Source organism: Prinia subflava, chromosome 4 (genome assembly GCF_021018805.1).
Source record: "Prinia subflava isolate CZ2003 ecotype Zambia chromosome 4, Cam_Psub_1.2, whole genome shotgun sequence".
NCBI lineage: Eukaryota > Metazoa > Chordata > Aves > Passeriformes > Cisticolidae > Prinia > Prinia subflava.
Genome location: NC_086250.1, coordinates 7954698 through 7975490, shown reverse-complemented (window position 1 = coordinate 7975490; position 20793 = coordinate 7954698). Strand labels below are relative to the sequence as shown.

At 43.2% G+C, this 20793-nt stretch overlaps 2 protein-coding genes across 5 annotated transcripts in view; one reads left to right on the top strand and one right to left on the bottom strand.

The window, feature by feature from the left end:
- Positions 1–13150: 13150 nt before the first annotated feature.
- Positions 13151–16705, bottom strand: LOC134549265 (filaggrin-2-like). Its single transcript, XM_063394831.1, has 5 exons — positions 16593–16705; positions 16191–16457; positions 15689–15810; positions 15215–15306; positions 13151–14243 (listed from the first exon to the last, which is right to left on the bottom strand). Exons 1-5 carry the CDS (start codon positions 16703–16705, stop codon positions 13935–13937), a joined length of 903 nt encoding a protein of 300 aa, XP_063250901.1. The 3' UTR covers positions 13151–13934.
- The window catches only part of DUSP16 (dual specificity phosphatase 16), a 68048-nt gene continuing 62954 nt past the window's right edge, over positions 15700–20793 (top strand). For 2 of the 4 annotated variants that reach the window (XM_063395340.1, XM_063395337.1), the window contains exon 1: positions 15700–15827. The gene's annotated coding sequence lies outside the window, so the exon portion shown is untranslated. Of the gene's footprint in view, positions 15828–15941; positions 16110–20793 lie in introns of those variants that run through there. The other 2 variants (XM_063395339.1, XM_063395336.1) reach the window with 1 other exon arrangement.

Below are 20793 nucleotides of genomic sequence, written 5' to 3'. Positions count from 1 at the left end.
TTTGCACCATGTGCTCGTATTTCAACACATCCCAACCGGGTGTTTATTCTCCTTAGATCTGTAAATGTGTTAATTCAGGCAATTCAAAATCTGTTCCTCTGAAATCCTGCCTGAAATAAGAATAAATCTTGAAATCTTTTGGTATCAAGCATTTTGCTGAAATTGTTCCACTGTAGCTTGTGGAGTCTTTAGAGATTCCAGAGCCTTTGAGATGAGTTCATTTATGGATGTGAAGGCAAAGATAAAGCCAAGATATTCTCTTGTTTGTTTTCCAAATGTACTGAGATGTTATTTGCTTTAATAGAGATGCTAACTCATTTGCCATGGGGCAAAGACTGTGCAAGAACAGCCTGTGTTTCAGTCCCTTGGGGTTTGGGGTTTTTTTGTGGAACTGACAGAGAAATTGCACTTTTCTGCATCTTTTAATATGATACCCAATAAATGTTTCTGGAAATAGAAGAAATTCTCTGACCTTCAGTTTGTAGACTCTGTTCACACTGAGACAGAGAACACCTTTAACTTGTCATTTAAACCCACCAGTTAAAAGTATTTGTCACCAAGGACTGACTCAAAAAAAGTTTATTTACCTAATATTCTATATCTTATTGTTGTTTACATAACTAGGATAAAAGTATACCAGTTTGTTGTTGGTTTGTATTTTTTTCTTACATTAAAGAAATCAGCTTTATCTGCTAAAGACCTGGAAGAGCTGGTACACACATGAACAGCATGTGCTCACAAGTACAGTGATTGATCACCTCATTGGTATGATTAAAAGAAAATTCTGTTTAAAACAAATGTTCTTTGAAAGCTGGCTTTTAAAACCTAATCAGTGTTTGAACAAAGCACAGCACATTGGAAGCCTGATCTGCAACTACTTCCTATACACTGTATAATTAAATGTTGATAAGGGGTTTATTCTTGTATTTGCTAAATTCTACTTTGTGACAAGATGAACGCCTTCTGTAGCTGCAAATGCATGAAGTCACATCTACAAGGGGAGTCCTTCCTATTTAGCTATTGCAAATGTACTTCTCAAGTAAAATGGGCTCGAAATAAGATAATTTGGAATAATCAGCTCTTGTCCTGTGCATACAAACAGGCACAAAAGTTACTGCTTTATCTAGCCAGACTAACTTTCCCACATAAGCAAAATCTTGGGACAGTGTTCATGATGCTTTTACATTGCTGAAGAGTATCTGTAAATTAAAATATTGCATGAAATGTTTATGCTGCAGTTGGAAAGGAGCTACTTCATATTTTCTAGTTTGTGGAAGGGAGAAAAAGAAGTCAAATGATCCTACGCTGCACACATATGATTGGTAGGTCCAAACATGATCAGAGGAGAAAACTAGACATGGTTCAAAAAGTCATTTGAATAACATGGATTTCATACAAAATTTAAACTAAATATAAGAAACTCAGAGGCAAGGATCAAGATGAACAAATCACTGATTAGGAAGATGACAAAGAGTGGGTTAAAGTTCGGTGAGGTGTGCAAGTGAGTAAAAATTCAATCTTGTTCCGAAACAACAAACAAACAGAACAGCACAATATGCCACATTCAGGAATGTGAGAGTCATGTTGTATCTGGCACTTGAACAACAGAGAATTATTGCTGCTGATATGGTAATTGCAGAGGTACAGAAAAAAAGTGGGTGGATCATGTGAAATTCATAAAATACTTGAGGTGAACTTACAGCAGGATTAGTCTTTTAATTGTGTGCATTGATCTCTGTGCACAACTGGTTTATTAAAAAGGCATATTGTTCATTCTCAAGAGGTTTACAAATCCACTTCAGCTCGGTGTCTCTTTTTTCAGTTCTTAAAATATTTTGCAACATGCTACTCCCCTTTGGCCTACGCAAACAAATATGTCTGCATACACATACCTACTAGAGCCAGTCAAAACTGCTGTCAGTAGCTGGCTTTGCTGGTAAGAGCATTTCTGCCTGCTTTCCACAAGACAGAAAATCATTTTAAACAATTTTGTCCAGCCCCAGATTCTGTGGAATGGGCTGTGCTCACATTCAAAACATTTCCTAATCTCAGTCTGATACTGTTGTCTTGTCCAAGGGCATACACAAGGTTTCTGCATAGCTTGAGCAAAAACTGAAGGACTTGTATGGCAAGCTGGATGTGCACTGTAACTGGGTCAGAGGATTTCCATGATGACCTTGGCTGCTTTCAGAAATGCCACTGGCCCTCATGTGAAGGGTTGAGGCATCACATACAGCACTTTGCCCTGGTCTGCACTGCTCACCTCACCTTAAATTAGTATCATGCCAGCTAACTTCTGGTTTGCAACTCTGTTTAAGTGTACTGGATTTTCTGTGTTGTTGTAGCTGCCCATGAGCTTTGTGCTTGTGTTTAGTGAGGTTTGTATTTAATGAGACTGCTCATGTGAACAGGAGTTACTTACAGGATCAAATCTGCACCGCACAAAGTGTTGCATTAATTTGTAATAAATGTAAGTGAAGGGTACACTCCTAGATAACACACACTCATTCACGGGGAATTTCTGTGCTACAGGGAAAATGCACAGTAGGTTCCTGGGAGATGACAGGCTGCCTCACACATCCATATCCATGCAGAGGAAATAAAAGTGGGTTGTTTCAGAAATACACTGCAAAAAGCATTGTTACCCCTTAACCTGCTGTCAGCTCCCAAAATCTTCCTGACATGTCCCAGAGCTCCCATTCCACCAATATCTCCTGAAAAAAAATCCACCAACTTTTCCCTTCCTTCGGAGAGAGCTGGGATTGTTCAGCCTGGAGAAGGGAAGGCTCCAGGCGGATGAAAGGGGAAGAACAATAACAGGCAACACTTTTTTTAACATGACCAGTTTGATTCACGTAGGTAGGTTGGTTTTAGAGAATGTTACTTTTAAGCATGTATTTTGAAAAATAGGCTGATCAAATTTTGCATTTTTCTTCACTGAGCTTGCAAAAATTTGCCTGTCAGGTGGGCCAGGTGCAACCCACTAAAAAAACTGTAGATACTCTTGAATTTCTTTTTCTACTTTCACACAACCTGATGCTTTTTCAGATTCCTTGAAAAGCACTATTGACACCTAAACAATGAATGTAAATACCCCTCTGCTTCTCTCTTGGTAACTCAAAGCAAATTGGAATGGCTTCTCAGGTATTTGGAGTAATTTAGGTAACAACTAAAATGAGAGTCTCAGAAGTTCTGTTAAACTCCTCAGTCAGGCATATGCCTCCAACTCTGCTCACTTTGATCTTGGCATCACTGGAAGAAATGGCATTTAAATTTGCAAGTCAGACTGCTGATAGTTCTCGAAGTAACATATCAAAAATCTAACAACCAAGAAGATTGACCACAAATGCACATAAATGTCTAGTTTTCTCATTCACATATTGTACACAAAACAATTGTAAGCTCCAAACTATCTCTGACTTGAAAGCATATCAATTGATTTGTGGCATCTGTTTGAAGATTTGGAGGATTAGCTGTAATTATAAAATCAAAATTAGAATATTGACTAGTTTGTAAGAAGCATTAAAGTACAAGATCAGGGGTGGGGTGGGTGTGTATGTATTTCCCCTGTGTCCAAAAGGACCATAATAAAACCCACACACTGAACTCTTATTCTTTCTTTTGAATTTTACAAGACTGCTAAATAAATGTCACACAAGATTAATCCGAGGGAAGAAGGAAACGGGCTCTGAGAAACACTAGCACTGAAATCAAGTTACCTGGTTTTTAAGCAAGTGGTCTTTTTTGAACTTCTACCTCAGGATTTCCCTCTAGAATTTGTGACTGGGGACTACGTTGTCCCCCAGAGCAGAAAACTCAGACTAGAGTTTTAGAAACTATACAGAATACTTTGCTTCATGTATGTCTGTAGGGTCTGGTGTTACAAACCACTCCTGGTCAGGCTGTGCAGGGTGGTTCTGCACGCAGCAGAAGTGTCTGTGCCCCTTTCCTGCACCATCTCCAGCTCTGCTCTCAGACCCAGGAGCAGTGGACAGTAAAGCCTTACCAATTCCTGAATGGCTCCCCCTTCCCAGGAGAGACCATTCCTGGGTTTTATCCACTGGGGCATATCTCTACAAAAGTGCTAAATGATGCTATGAGGGAATTTAGGGGTAGTAAAGCTAGAGCAAGCAGAGCTTTCATCCTCTCCAGGATCCCTTGAGATCCACAGCTATGTGTTTACACATAGAACATTCAGGAGTTTTCTCCAAGTATTTTCCATTACTGTAAGGCCCAGGTTAAGCTGCAGGAGAAAGCCTGACATACATATGTAGTGTTGATGCCCATGTTAGGTGTTGCTTGGTTTCAAAGGCATCTCCAGGAGCTGATTTAAAACATTTACATCAGTGTGCTGCTCAAATCACCGAAACTTAGCGGTAAGGAGCTAATTATAGATGCTGTGAGCAGACCCATTGGTAGTCACTTCATAGAACTGAATGATGTCATGCCACAGAATAGCTTTGCAATCAGTTTGACAGGTGTTTCACAAAAAAGAAATGCAGGTGGGGGATTTGCATGTGTGTTTGTCACAGACATTTTTTGGTTTTTACCATCTCCACTTCACGCAAATGAGCTATTTATTAACTAACTGTTACAATGCCAGGTATAAACATTAACCAAGGAAGTGATGAATTTATACAGAGATTGACAGCTAAATGTTCACTTTGATTGCATATACAGAGGCCTTAGCTCTCTCATGACTTGTCTTATGGAGAGAAGCATCATCTTCAGAGCACTGTAAACTTCCTTCAGTGCCATCACTCCCTTCCCACAACCTCTGCCTTTGTTAACATCCTTTAAATGTCTAGCTGTGTCAGGGAGAAAAGACCTTGTTGCTGAATCTCTATTGAGATTGCTGTGGAAAATTTTCCCTTGACAGTGTCAGAAATGTTATTCAGAGTCGCTCAGATAGCTACAGCGTTCTTAAATGGAATACAACTCACCCTTTTCTCCATTTAATATGTTCAGCAGACAGGTGTCAACCCAACTGCTGGGAAATTCCTAAGTATTTATATCCTTTAACTCTCAAATTATATGAAGAAGTAATAGGAAATGTCATGCACTGGGTATATGAGCAATGTCCCCATTAATCAATCATCCAAAATAAACTGGATTTTTATGTCTGTTTGTGCTATACTGTGCACTGAAAGAGCAAGTTTTATTCTTATTTGCTCTGCTCCATGTGGAGCTTCAAGGGCAGAATCTCTTACAAGCTCACTCCTCTTCCATACATGCTTTGGCCAGGCACAAGAGGGACTCACAAATGTAGAATACTACCAAGATGCAATTGCCAGCTTTCTGGTGCCAGCATTTGACTCCCACTCAGACATCATTTTTAACTGAGTATAGAAGCTGTGAGGTGGCACAGATCCACTCCTGAAAAATGAGACCTTAAGTTACTCTAAACCAGTGATAAGATCCAGGATGTTTTAGAGACAACTGAGATTTTGAAAATGAAGTCCAAACAAAACAAATTATTTTTTAATACCTAGTTTCAAGAAAGAATGGTTGATTTAAAGCTTAGGTTGGTGACTGGTGTCCTACGCATCAATTCAAAGAATGAAACTGGAATTTGTGAGTTACACTGGAGGTCCTGTCTGCCTCAGTTCCTGATGATCTTTCATCAGTTTTGGCAGCAGGCTACTACTTTTAATGGATGTATCACAGGGCATCCTGTGAGACAGGAAATCACAGGGAATCCCAGAAAACTGCTATGTACAATCCTGGAACAACTCACTGAATATAGAAAAAAACTCTCAGCAAAGAACATGTGGTGCCAGACAGGTTTCACTCACTTCCAGTGTGGTACAGATTCTCACTGGGTAGACACAATCTTTGCAGGCAAGTACCCTGAGGCAAATTTATCTGCAACACTGGGCACTGTGGGGTAACACACACATGATCTGCTCAGCACCTCTCAGGCCCAAATCTCTGGTGTCCAACAATTTACAGGGTGGTTTGCCCTCCTCTCTGAACACAATGTGGATTCTACAGCTGTGTTTCCATCAAAATACATTGAGGTGTCATTAGGAAGCACACACCTACTGAAAAGTCTGTTTGAAAGACAAGAGTCTCAAACTACTTGAGCATACCTGTGTCAACTACTGAAAACAAAAAAGGTGCCTTATGGATTGCAGAAAAGACAGAAGTCCCTGAATCCGTAGTGCTGGCAGTCTGTATAAATAAATGAAAATCATTTCAAAAAATTATAAAGCTTCTTGGCATAACAAATCATTCATAAACAATTTAGATAGTTTTGTTTCTTAGTCTTTGTATGCTTTGGTCTATACATTTCGCAACCTGGCTGCACAACTGAGAAGAAATGAATACAACACAGCCCTTTTGCACCACTCTAGAAGTGTTGAGAAACATTAAACAGGAATATACCCTGTGCAGGTACACTGTCAACTTATGAACAGCTATGGAGAGTGAGGTATGTAATTCAGAATAAGACTCTGGGATTTTTTTAAGATATATTTGCTTTTTCCTTTGTTACTAGGGATTTTGGTGCTGGTGTTGAAGGATTTCATACCTTCATTCTTTAAATTACATATATATGGCCTTGACTCATTTTAGTCCAGGGCATTTTTTTACACCTTGACCAGTGTCAAAAGGCCTCCCTATGGATGTAAATGTGATTTGCTACCATAAAAATATCCAATTGCTAGGCACAATAACAATTTTTATCTGTCCTATAAAATTCACAAGCCTTACTGCATCACAGACATGCCCCAGAGAGGCAAAGCAGAGACAGGATCTGAGTGTGTTTTTAACACCCACTGAGATGAATCAGTTAAAATACATTGTGTATTATTGTAATATTATTGCAGTCTCTCTTTAACATAAAGTTAAGCTTGCTCGTAAACTTTAATTGTGTATGTGTTACTTCAGTAATTTTTACAGTATAAATTCATCTTCAATAATCTGACTTTAGAATATTTGGTTTAGCAATAATAGGATTAACCTTACAGTATCTATATTTGAAAAGAACTGACTTTCTCCTGAAATCCCTGTGCTCATAACAATTTAAACATAGAAATTCATACACTGAAATTTCATAATAGTGACAGGACTATCCTGATGTTTGACAGGTAAAGTTTCAGCCAGGGACACTGATGCACTGAGATTTCTCAGCGTAAAATAATACAAGATAAAGGAATCATGACTGCCCCATATAACAAATCAGGTTGGAAGGGACCTCTGGAGGCCAGCTGGTCTAACTCGCTGTTCACAGCAGAGCCAACCTCAACATCCAATTCAGCTCCAAAGTTAGATCAGGTGGCTCAGGTCCTTGTCTGCTCCAGCACTATCTTCAAGGAGGGGGAAGCCTCTCTAGGTACCTGATGCAGAGTTTGACTCCCATTCTAAAGAGCTTTTCTCTATTGTCAGACAACAGATGTCAACTGAACGACTGACAAAAGGAGTAACTCACTCTACTTCTGTTGGATTGGCAAGACAGACTGGCTCGTGGTGCATTATAACACTGCCAGATCCACAGCAAGGGAAGGCTCAGGACCACACAGGAAGGAACAGAGGGCAGGAAACTGTGAGGTAGAGCATCACCTGACAGATGGGCTCAGCCAAGGAACCTGCCTGCACCTTCCCAAGCTCTGTACACCCATGCCACTGACAGAACTTATTTTATTCTACCCCAACCACTTGCTGGGCAGCCTTGTTCCTACTTTGCCATCTCCTCTCTCATGACTGAATCCTTTGTTCACACAGTGTTAGACAAAGAGGGGCCATGCACTTTTTTCAGTTTTCAGCATTACTACAACTGCAACCAACTGTCCTGCTGGCATTAGATAGTAAGAAGGTATTTTAAATGAATCATCGGTTGTAATAGCCATTTTGCTTAAACTGTGGCTGACATCATTTAATTGTAGGTCCTACTGCAAAATAACAGATGAATAAACATATAATTTCTGCAACTTAGTAATTAGACAGGCCCTTCTAACAAGGGCTTCTTTTTCCTTTTATATTCTGGAACTCAAATTGCATCCACCATTTTCCCACAAATGTCTCCACTGACTGGCTCACAAAAATCTGTGTCCTCATATGTTCCTGTCTAGGAAGTTCTTCTGAGCTTTCACAGCTGCTGAGAAAAAATGTCTTGGAAAGTCATGTCCTCTACTTGAAATTCCCCCTCTTAAAAAACCTTCTGCCCCATTTGATTTCATAATATCCCACTTAGATTTTAAATGGTCATGAAGAGGCACATTCTTCAGCATAACTTTATCTGGAACTCATCATCATTTGATCAATGGCTTGAAACAATTTTTAGTGACTGGAGAGTCAACAAGCCAAATTTATATCTTAGGTAAGCAGAAGCAGCTTCAAATAAGTCATGAGAAGTCTGAGGCAGACCTTCACAAAGAAAATAAAACATTCTATTTGCAGCCCTGTGCTTCGCCCTCATTGATCTTCTCCCCTTCTTTTTGCAGGCTGAATATAAACCAGGGTTTGAAACGTTTTTAGTACAATCATGATTCTTCCCTGGCTACAAGGAGGACAAATGGCAAACTGCTTTGAAGGAGAGATGCTCTTGGAAGGTTTTCAACCCCTCTGCAGAGCTAAAAGACTTCTACCCATACCTAACACACAGAAGCCAGCTTGTTCCTGACCATGGAAGGGTAGTCAAGAAGGCAATATAAAAATAAACCAGCAGTCCTTCACCTCACGTCCACCTTGCATCTAAAGAAAAAAAAAGACACGCTCTGAAATTTTCACATGCTTCTTTTCTCTGTAACCTGATATTTTCACCTGTCTTTCTCAAAAAACTCTGCTCTCTGTTGTTGACAATTGAGCTAAACTCAGACTGACAATTTCCTGACCAGTGCATACAACAAAATAAGACTCTATTCAGAGTTAATAGTCTTTTGTCCTAAGAATGTTATTACTGTTATGCCAAAATATTGATGTTCTGGGTGTTATCCACTTAAAAGTTTATATGAATGAGAGCTTATAAATGCAGGTCACTGTGGTGCTTATGCCCTTCTTTCCCACAGCAACAACAAATAGTAATTAACTTGGTTTTCTTTCCCCTTTTAGAACTCAAGTTTATTTTTCATGTCCATTATGGGTTTGTCTGTCTTTTCCTTTTTCATATTAGGCTCTTTTTATCTATTAAGTACATTTTAATGACCCCATGGAATTGAAATATCTTTCACAACCCATTTGAATAGCAATGGAGTTTCACTGGCATACTACTGCAACACCCAAATTGCACTTTATAATTAAATAAACAGAAGCCTATCAAATCCACAATGTTTAGGATACCTGTAAGTGTCAGGAGGTGTTAAAAGTTGGCAGAAACAAGAAAATGGGTTATGAAAAATGCTAAAGACTCCAACAGTCTCTGAAAATTTCCTTTCCTTTGTACATATGTTGAAAAGAAAGTATTTTAAAATAAATAAACATAAATAAATTGGTCCTCATTACCACAGGTTATACATTCTCTTTCTACATTCAGATTTTAAACTATTTTCTTGATTGTGAGCTCACTTTAGCATGCTGTCAAAACAGTAACTTCATAGTTAATGGTTTATATTGAGCCAGATGACATTTCACATATCAGAACTTTAAAGTATTTTATGAATACTGTACTTTTTTATCATATCCTTGGTATTCCTAAGAAAAGATTTCATTATAAGAAAAACAGGACATCTAAAATTTAAGGCTGGCAATTACTATATCCCACATAATTCGAAGTACTCAAGCAGTTAAAAAGAAAGATATGAATTGTCAAAGGCCTCATAGGTTTTATGCTGCTCTCATAATAAACGCAAATACATTTTACTTCTGATTCATCATCGTCCACAAACAAAACATGAACACACAAAGCCATTCTCCAGATAGTATAAATTAGCTTAGCAACTGAAGTGTGAGTTGAGCAATGATGATCTACACCATCTGTGCTTACAGCCCATTACCAGTTCCTCTCAATAGAAGTGCACCAGCCTACAGACAAGTGACTAACAGTGAGTAAGAGCAAAAAGTAAGTGAGGTGGGTGTTTATTGTGACAACTATCTTAATTTCTGGAATGTGTTTGTGATTTTTTTAATGTGTCAGCTTTTTTTGGTGATTTTATTTAAATATTCTCTCTTTGGATATATTGGAAAGTGAGAAATGTTACAAGTTAAGTTTTTCAGTTGCTGTAGATTTGTCTGAACTTGCTGTTTCTTGAGAACAGTGTTTCATTACTCTGTTTCTTGATGGCAATACATTATTATGCTCCTTTTCTGTAAATAATATTTATTATGATCTCCAATTTCAAATGCCTTCTCGAAACTTCATCTTGCTGTTTCATAGAGAAGTGGCTTGACCACCAAAATAGTAACTTAATTTTTTTTAAGATGACTAGAATTTTAGCAAAACCCCTTCAGCTTCATAAAGGCCACCCCTAGAACCAGAAATTGTTGTTACTTCTTCCTTTGTCTTTTCACATTGTCTTATGTTATATATCTCACCCATAGCCTTTGTGTGTGTGTATGTGTGTCCCTTAATTGCAAGTTAAGCCAACAAGCTTTTGTGCAAGTGCTTAATTTTAATAATTGCCTGCATAGGTAAGTAAAATAAAAGTTACTATTTGTTCGCTGAGATGCAAAAGAGGAGAGGGAAAAGGATGAATTAGTGGTTAGATTTGGAATTTAAGATTTTGGATTTGGTTCAGTTCTCTGATCTGTTACCATCTTGCTATATTACCTTGGATGAGTTACTTCATCTGAGTAACTCAGTCTTACATCCATAAAACATGGTTACGTGATGCTCCTCTGTCCTACAAAAGACTTACAAAAATTAAGAGTATCTATCCAAAGGTTGTAGAGATAAGAATAATGTACATTTCTATGGAGTAATGGAAATAGGGTTTACGAAATTAAGAGTTACAGGGAAGCAAACAGCTGATGCTCTCCTTCCTTTTTTCTCTGTACTTTCTGCTGCTCCAGTTCTTGTAATCCTTCTTTTCTCTTTCATTACTCCAAATCATCACTGTTGTCCTACAGTGAACAAGAATATTGCTCCATCTTGTCCTATATTCCAGCCCAAACCCCATATCTGCATTGAACCTAGACCCCTCCACTTGCACACCACCCCCAGCTTGTTGGATGGGCTGTGAATCTGGTAGTCCTAGAGAAGCTATGGGGAAGCAGAGCTATGAAAACTACCTGCAGTGACAGGCTAGTGAGGCTATTCTCATTTTACCATTTTCCAGAGGGGTAGAGCTTCCAAGGTCTGATGCACAGAAGGGGAAGGGAAGAATCACCGTTTCCTCCTGAGCATTGCCACCCCACATCTCTGATGCCTGCATTTCCCAACGCTGCTCAAATCCCTCCTTTCTGGACTGAGCTCTGTGATTTCCCACTGATCTACAACCACAAACTTTTCTCTCTTCTGCTCTTTCCCCACTCTCAGCCCTACATCTTCTATAGCTACTGGTTTCCAAATCCTCATGTTCCCATTGCTGCTCTCCCACAAACCTGACTGCTGTACCGTGCCCTCTATGCCAGCAAAGGAGGTGGTATCTGAAAATGCTACAAATGTTTCAATGGGAGTATCTCAGCAGCGCTTTTACTTTTAAATACCCTGAAGAACAGTCCGTAGCAGTTATGTCTGGTACTGAAGTCTGCTCTGAAAGCAGATTAGGCCCAACCTCCCACTGCCCCTGAAGCTGTCCATGAAAAAGTCATCACCTCGCTTCCCATCTGGTGACTTGGGTTTCCCCTAATCCGTTTCAGCCAGAACAAACCAATGCAGCTGACTTCTACTATTAAAACTGCTTAAGCTGCTCTGGTTGACTTTGGACAAAGCAAGTTTGGGAGGGATTGAGCGAGCAGCTTGCCCGTAGGGAGGGGAGGTGGTAGCCTTTGGCAGAAGACAGCCGTGATGGTGACTGGGAACTGTCTGGGAATGGTAACCTCTTCAACAGCTCCACTTCAGCCCACAGAGGAAGTGAGCACCCACAAGGGGATTTTAAACCATGGTAAATTCTGTGCTTATAGTTCAATTCTCGCTTATTTCGCAAGAGGTTTCCCTGGCAAACCACTCCTTTCCACTACGCAGAAACTGCGATGACGTTACTCAGGCTGTCATTTATCTTTCCCCTGTTTAATCACTGCTAACTGATTAACCAAATGAAGTGCCACAAAACCCATTAGCTGGAAAAGGAACAAAAAGCTGCGCTAGCTTTTAGTAATAAAGAAAGAGAAACCTTTGTAAACAAGGTTCATGGCCTCCAGCTCTTGAAAGTACCCAGCTATTGCCCCTCCCTGGCCCCCAGGAACAGGGGCAGTGAGGGGTGACACACTCGCAGCCGCTCCTGCCACAAGTGAGGCATGGTAGGACATGGGGGGTGTCAAAGTTCAAGGGCTGTTGCATAGCCTGTTGGATAGCCACCACAAAGTCTTTTGCCCTTGTTTTACCCCACAGAGACACTTCTGATCTTCTTATCTCACAAGCCTCATAAGGAGACACAAGAAATGAATTTTAACTCTTTCAGTACCATTTCCTCAAAAACGAACAGCAAACTTAGGCCAAAAAATCCATTGCCAGAAGTGTAGCAAAATACATTTCAGAGAATTGACAGACTTTAAAAACGTGGGGAGAGGAGGTCAGCAGCCAGGGACACTAGCAAAGCCAGGCACTCTCCCAGATGGTTCAGGTGTTTGCCAGACTAAGGCCTGACTCTTTCCTGGTTTGCACCTGCACTTCAGATCATTTCCAGGAGCTTGCTGCGCAAGTGGTAGGGAGGAACGAAAGGCTCTCAGAGGGAAAAGAAAAAAAAAAAAAAGAGTTAAGCTGATGTTAAGACTCTGACATAAAAAGGAGTTTCTGCTCCAACACAAGTGGCCACAGCCAGCTGAGGTGCGTCAGCTGCCAACATGCTCCCATTTTGTCCACTGTAGACAGGAGGCAAAGGATGCAGCTCCTACTCTCAATGAAGAGAGGTCTGATGCTGCTGTGTTTGAGCCTTCCTGACTCCTTCTGTTTGTGTCTTCAGGCTGGCAATGAACCTGTCCAGTTTCAGCCTGCAATGTTCTCTCACATCAGACTTTTGCTAAAGCTCAGCTGAAAAGAAAAATTATTCTTAGTAAAAATTTCAACATGCAGGAATTAATTTTGATGATACCACTGGTTTTGTCACACGTTTTATTATGTTAGGAAAAGAAATATCCTGACTCTATATTGAAAAAGTTTATTTGCTGTTCTAGTATAGACTTTTCTGCATATATCTTTTTTTTCAGCTAGAAAGAAAAATATTTTCAAAAGATCACAAGTACTTCTTACTGTCACAGTTTCACAGTCAGGAAACTTTCACAGTCTCAATTTAAACAAAACCCAAACCTGTTACATAATGTGTTACTGAGCAGAGATGACAAAAGGGAAGAGAGAATTAAAATGTCTTTCCTCCTCACCACGCACCTCTCTCTGCTGCTCCCCACTTCTCTTTGTGAGGATAACCATGCTGGAACTATTTGTTCCTGCAATTCTCTGGAATGAAAGAGCTGGGGCACTGGCCGTCACCTCCAGTTTCTCTGGCACGCTCTCTGATCCCCTTTGTCAAAATGGGTCAGTTCTAGCTCCATTAACCAGCAGTTAATTGAGCAGATTTTTAATGTTGTGGGCACCTTTGGGGCTTGGGAAAGGCATCTTTGGGGCCACTGCTTTATTGAGACAGAAGGGCAAAACTGCTTTTCAGCTACTGGAAAAGGGACACGGGCAAAATAGTGAACATGCCAATGTTAATTGCTTTACCATAATTTCTTCACTGCTTTTGATCTTTTGTCTCTCTCATGGAGCTTGGGCTTCTCTTTCCCCTGCATGCTCTGCACTCCCTCACACAGGACAAGACTGTCAGTAAAAGTGCCAACAAGACTTTCTCATGAGACAGCTCTCAACTCCTTAACATGAGGGCTTTCATTAAGGTGGCTCTTGGTCAATATTGACAGAACAGAGCCCGTCCCCCCAATTTATTCTGAGTTGCCTGCTTCCTAAAACACCAACCACCCAAACTACTTAGTGAGTGATAGCCATGTGCTTTTCCAAAGGCACTTTGGTTGAAGAGACAGCCACCAAGAATGTAAGGAACCATGCAGATAATCCTCTTTCTCATGCTGTCTTCCAAGGGTTTCTGGCACAGGGATTCATAAGTTGTCAGAGGTGACGGACGGGAGTTTGAATTTTGGTGTGCAAGTTGTCCTGCATGCCCAGCAGTGCCAGCAGGTTCCCCATAGTAATGATGCCTCTAAGGGAGAAAGAGAACTGCAGAATATTCTGTCATGTCTGGAAAAGGGATGCATGAGACAGACAGGACCCATTCAGCCCCTGAAGGATGTACTTCACCCATTCAGATTGGTATTAGCCGTAACAGATACATGTCAGGCAAAAATAACATATACTTCTGTGTATCTGCATAGGTTTTCACTGGGTGGTTTCAGATTTTTAAAATTATTTAGCAAGGTTATTTAAAAGGGCAAAGGCCCCCAGTGTTCCACACGGCCCACAGGGTGCTCTGCCCACCTCAGTGGTTGGAACTGGATCACTTTAAGTTCCCTTCCCTCAAACACTCTGTGCTTGTATGACCCCGTAACTCTCCTGTGGTACAGGAGGATGTGACCCTTCACACCCAGGTGGTTCTGCATCTCACCGCCCAGCGGCACACTGTAAAAGCGAAGGCCAGGACGGTATTCACGGATTCCCCTCAGCTGGTGCAGGGCACACGGACGGGAGGCGGCCGAGCGGCCGAGGCTGCGGGCCCGAGGCGTCGCCGGGCGCCGCATGCCGGGCAGGCCGCGGGCCGGCGGGGAAGGGGCGGCGGGCGGGGCGGGCCTGAGGAGAGGCCGGAGCGGAGCGCAGCGAGGGCCGGGCGAGGGGCGGGGAAGGGCCGTGCCGGCGGCTCGGTTGAATCGCTCCGCGGCCGCGGCTCCTCCCAGGGGCGGCCCGGCGGCTGTCGCTGGAGCCGCGGGCAGCGGGCCCGTGTTACCCCTGGGGACAGCGAGAGACCCCCCCCAACCCGGCATCGCCTCACGCCGCCGGGGCTGCGCGGCCGCCGGGCCCCGCGGGGATCCTCTCTGGCCGCTCCTCCTCTTTCTCCTTCACCCTCTCCCCCCACCTTCACCCCCCGGCTGAGTTCATTCACTGGGATTGGTTTCAAATGACGCCATCGCTTTATATTTACACCAATGACCTCATCCCAGCAGCTTGAAGTTTACTGACCAGCAAAACTCTTTTCTCTCGCTCGTTTCTTTCCTTGTGCCTGCTCTTTCCCGGGTGTTTGCCGTCGTTTTGGTCGTTCTGGGATTCTAAGGCTTAATAAAAAAAAACCAAAACAAAAAACCCCAAACAAACAAAAAGACCAACACACACAAAAAAAACCCCCAACCCCCCAAACTTTTTTCTCTCCTCCCGAGCTTTTCGGGGTGTGTCCCCCTCATCGCTGTCCCCTTTTAATTTTTTCAAGCCATCTTGGGAGGGAGGGGGGAAGGAGAGGGAAAAGAGAGCTCCAAAGCTCCAAATGTTTCCTTTTTCTGCTCCTCTCCCCTCCCACCTTCACGCTTCCCACTCTTAGGAAAAAAAAAGGGAAAAAAAAGCGCCGAATATATTTTTTCTTTTTTAATTTTTAAAATTGCTGGGGCTCGGTTGTTGTGTTTTGGGAGGGGTTTTGGTTTGGGTTTTTTTTTTTCCCCTTACTGAAGAAGAAGGAAAGAGAGGAGCTTTCCCAGCGGCTGGAAGGAGACAAAGTTGTTTCGGGCGGCAGCGGCGAGGCCGGTGGGCAGTGTCTTTTATCCTTGCCGAGGGGACAGCCTGACAGACTGACAGCAGTGACACAGTAAGTGCCGCGGCAGCGCAGGGGACCCCGGCCCGGGCCACCCCGTGGAACCCAAGCCGGGAGGGGGGCGAGGGGCGCGGGGGGGCCGGGCCGGGCCGGGCCGGGCTGGGCGGGGAAGAGGAGGAGGAGGGGGAGGGAGGTGAGGGAGAGGCGGGCGGTGGGAGCCCTCCCTCCCTCCTCCCGCATGCCCTTCCCCGCCGCCCCCTCACCTCCGGAGGAGAGCGCCCGCAGTGGACAGGTCGCTACCCCGGCCCGGGCGGGCTCCGGCCGCCTCCGCAGGTGGTAAGAACGGGGGGCCGGAGGGAGGGGGAACGGCACAGGCACCGCACGGCACCGGCGGCCGCCCCGCGCTGCCCTCCCTACCTGCTGCCGGCACCCTGCTGCCCGCGGCGGCTCCTGCCTCCCGTCCCTTCCTCGCCCTCCTCCCGACATCCACCTGCCTCTCCCCGTGCCGGGAGGAAGCCGGGCGCTGCCGGAGCGCGGGGCCGCCGGGAGAGCGATGGGAAGGAGCCCGCGGGCTGCCCCGCGGGGGGCTCGGCGCTGCCCGAGAGCCGCGGCGTGCGCGGCCGCCCCGCTAAACTTAGCCCGGAGCGCTGGCCCCGAGCGGGCTGCGCAAAATGGTCGGGGATGCTTTAAAGCCCCGGAGGGCTCCTGAAGAAACGCTGAAGTTCTGCCTTCGACTTGGAAAACGTTTAAATTGAGGCGGCTGACAAAATGGAGGGCTGCCGCGGCGTCTAGGAGGGAGGCAAATTGCAAATTGTTAACCTGGCATCGCGCTCGGCCGAGCTCCCGGCCCGGGTCTGGCCCGGGACACGCCTGACACATCCCCGGTGCCGGCTTTGTCCCCCCGCGGCCCGGGATGCGGGGTGAGCGCGCATCACCAGGTGTATGGGATGTGCCTATTGCCGAGCCTGACCAATGGCAGGATTTTTCAGCGGCCAAAAAACATTTGCTTACATGTCAGATGAGGAGCTCGGAAGTTTTTTGCTGTTATTTTCTTTTTTTAAAGATTATATTGATTTTTATTTTTTTAGAAAAGGAAACCCAGGAGAACTTGCATTCTTTTACCCTCGTTTTAGCTGGCTGAAATATAAAATCGATTTCTTTGGTTTTCTTTTAAATGAAGGGTGTAGTGATAGCGAGCTGTATTGTCTGACCTATGACTAACTTTTTTTGTTCAAACATTCAGTGTATACCCAGCAGAATAAATAGATCTGTGCTAGTTTTGAAACCTAAAAGCAGATTGAACTGTTTCTCTTTGCAAGGATGTGTTGGGGTTCTTAAAAGAGAAAACCCCAACCAAAACCCCAGAATGATTTTGTAATCTTTGCTCTGAGATTTATGCTATTCCTGGCAATGTGTGGTTTGGTAGATACAGAGTTTACAAAGTCATAACTGACCAAACAGCAGTTGGTTTGAGACTCTTGTGTTTTGAGGGGAGGTGGGAAAATAGTAAGTCTTAGTTTCTTTTTATGGTGTTCATCCCACTGCCCACTGGAGATTGAAGCATTCATCACAGTTGTTTATGTTGGTTGTCTGGGAGTTTCTGCTTGAATGTGGAGTGAAGTATGCAGCAGGGAGGTGTACATGTATTTTTAGCTTTCATTTTTAATGACAAAAGATACAAGGAATAGTGATATTCACAAGTAAATCTTGCATTTACTGAATATGCTTATTAATAGTTTGAGGATGGAATCTATAAGAAATATCTGAGTTGTAGTAAGTTACACTTGTTATGCTTGTTTAGTACAATAGTGCATTAGTAAATCTTAATAGACAGTTTAAAAGTCCCTTTTTAAATGAACAAATACATAAAAGCAGCAGAGAATGTGTCAGTTCCTGTGCTACAGATGATAGCTCCGAAATGCTGTTTGTTTAATACATATGGAAAGGTCCAGAAAAACAAACCAAGCATTTAAAAATGCAACATGTTGTATGAAGATACCTGAGTGCATTCCTGTTCCAGTAGCTCTGCTTTTGTTAGCTACCCGAGCAGATGTAATGGAACAAAATCACACCAGAAAAACTTCTGTAGAAGATAGTGAGCTCAGTTATCTTTGTTTCTGTAAAAATGCACGCTCTTCTTCCAGCAGAGACAGCTGGCTGGGCTGGGGTGTTTGCTTTTAGCTTGGCCTGACCGTAGAGACGGTATCGGCAGAAGCTGTGCAGGAATGTGTTAAATGGATTTCGCTGGGAGCTCTGTCTCCCAAGCCAGCCCCGGCAGGGTGCCAGCCCTCAGCCCGTGGGAGGAGCTGTGGTTGGATGTGCCATGTGCCTGTGCACCTTCCTTGGCAAATCCACTCTGCCCTGCGAGCCCTGGGCTGCTGCTCGCAGGGGGAGTGAAGTCATCCGGAGTCACTGGGAACTGAATGGGCCAGTCGCTCTCCTGCCTATCAGATAAGGGATTCACGCAGGCCTTCCGAAGCCCTCAGGGGCTAAATTCAGACTCTCTTCTCGGCCTTCGTAAGAAATGCCAAATAGCTAAGTTAGATGTGATTTCTGTTACTTGCATTTATCTTCAAGTGAGCTCTGCTCTGACGCGTTGGGCAGTAAGAGGTGTGTGCAAACTGAGGGCTTTGCTCCGTCACCTGGGTTTTGAAAGTTCAATGCCGTAATCCTTACACCGATCCAGCAATATTCACTGTTTTCAAAATACAGTTTTGCTAAGAAATACAGTAAGTACAGCTAAAGCATTTCCCCCCCCCCCCCAAGAAAAAGGAGGCAGCAGAATGATAGCTTTCGCTTTGTAGTATGTTGGCTGAATTTTCTAGGACTTTTTTTTCTTTTTCTTTTCTGTAGAAGCAGTCAGGAAAGCATCATAGATATTCTTCAAGTGCTGACAGTCCTTAATAGCCAGATGGCATAGAGTAGTTACTGTCAAAGGATGAGGTGTGGAAGGATTGACACATCCCTTCCTTTTTCATTTCCACATTTTTTTTCAACCTTGGAAAGAAACATGGGTTTGGTCAGTGACTCCACTGAATCTGCCCCTATGGATTTATTGTTATGATAGTGACTAAACACTTCTTGCAATCCTGTAGTATTTTCTGCATGGTTGTGTAATGCTACATCCTTGATTATTTAAGAATTTTTAAGAGGCTGGTTTTCTTGGTAATAGGAAGGTTATTAATAGGATTGTACATTCTCTTTCCCTACAATTCCTTAGGGACTGCTTCCAGAATGAGCAATCTTTAGGGCTGCCAGTTGGATACATAGCCTCTACTTTCTGCAAAGATCTAAAGCCACAGGTGATGGCTGGCCTGGTGGTATGTGTCAGGATGTTGTTCTGGACTAAAGCTATTAATTGACTGAAGACCTGGGGACATTTGCAAGAAGGTGAAGTGAGGACTATGTTCAGGCTGCTTCATAGTTGTTACTTGGGGGACCCTAGCCCCAGGAATCTATCACTATTTTAATAGTATCCTCACCCCAATAAAGCCAGTGGAGATCAAACTGCCTCTGGAGCAAGGGAGGAGGCTGGGATGCCCTGTGTTCCTGCAGAATTCCTGCTGAGGACAGGCATGGTAACAGGGCAGCTCATATCACCACTCCTCTGCTCCACCGTGTCTGATCTTTGCAGTGGTGTTGTCTCGTCAGGCCCAAATAACAAATCTTTATTATAGTTACTCTGTAAGTTCCCGTAACACGTGAAGGAAGCAAAAAATAGATATTAATGGTCTAGCTTGGCATCTTAACTTCTAGATTTGCCTAGTTTTAAGCTGAGCAGTTCTTGGTTTGCCTGTGGTGGGGCCTGCCAGCAGGTACCATGATCTCCAGCAGAGATGGTGTTGGGCACCAGTGAATTACTGCTCAGGGCTCAGAGCAGACCTGTGTGGAGGATGTGTGTATGGAGGGCAAGAGCAAAGAGGGGTGTGAGTTCCAGGCCCTGTGTTTCCTCCTGCTGCGCTGTGTGGTCTGCTGCTGAGCCAAGAGTGTCCTACTCAGAGCTGGCTCTGGGAAGGCTGGCAGCTTTCCATGTTGTGTCCCTATGAAATGCTCCAGCAGCTGAAAAAAAAAAACCAACCCACCAAAATTAATAATTGGGCAAGCTAGGAAAGAGGGGGAAGAGTGTTGTTTCAGTGATGGGAGGTTTCCGGTGGGGCCGCGGGGATTCGGGGGAACGTTCTCAAGCTCCCATGGTGCTGCTTCTCTGTGCTTACACTGTCCCAAGCTGGAAGGTATGAAAGGAACTCCTGAAACAAGGTTCTTCTTGGAGGGGAATGTAGTTATCTCTGCTCTTTCCTGGTTACAATATGATATTTATGCTGCCAGTGACTTATACAGGTTCTCTCTACCTGTGTTCATGGAACTAATTTTTCCCTGTGCCGTATGAGTTTTCACGCTGTTCCTCATAAACTAGGATCAGTTCCTTGCATAGACCTCCAAAGGTACATTTGCACTCTTCTTTGCTTTCAAGCTGAAGATATAAACTTCTGTCATTTGTTTAGCAAATAAAGATACAAAAGTAGAGACGTGCAGAAGCTTTCATTAATTGAGAATAAATGTAATTTTTTTTTGCCATAAGATCTTTTTGCATACTAGCCAGAGTGACCGTCTGCTAAAATACTACGAAAAAAGTTCTTCATAAAATCATAGTGGAACTGTGTTCCGTTACATTAGTTTGGCAGCAAATGGACACATTTGCTAATATTGAGACTGAAATAGCTTTATCCATTTTCACTCTGCTTCACTTGATTTTTCCTTTACTAAAATGATCTATGAATTGAGCCTGTTGACCAAGGGATAGATCAGTGGCTGTAAAGGTACTCTGTTTTTAACATACCCCTGCTTGCTTGTCTAATGTTTTTACATTACTGAAAACAATGTGGGAGGCAAAAAGATGGGTCTGAGTCTGTAATGTAGCAATACTGGAATGAGGACTTTACAGAGAGCATAAACTGAGGAGGACAACGGGGACTAATTGTATGAAATTCCTTTTATGCACACGTTCTTGAGTTTGAATAAC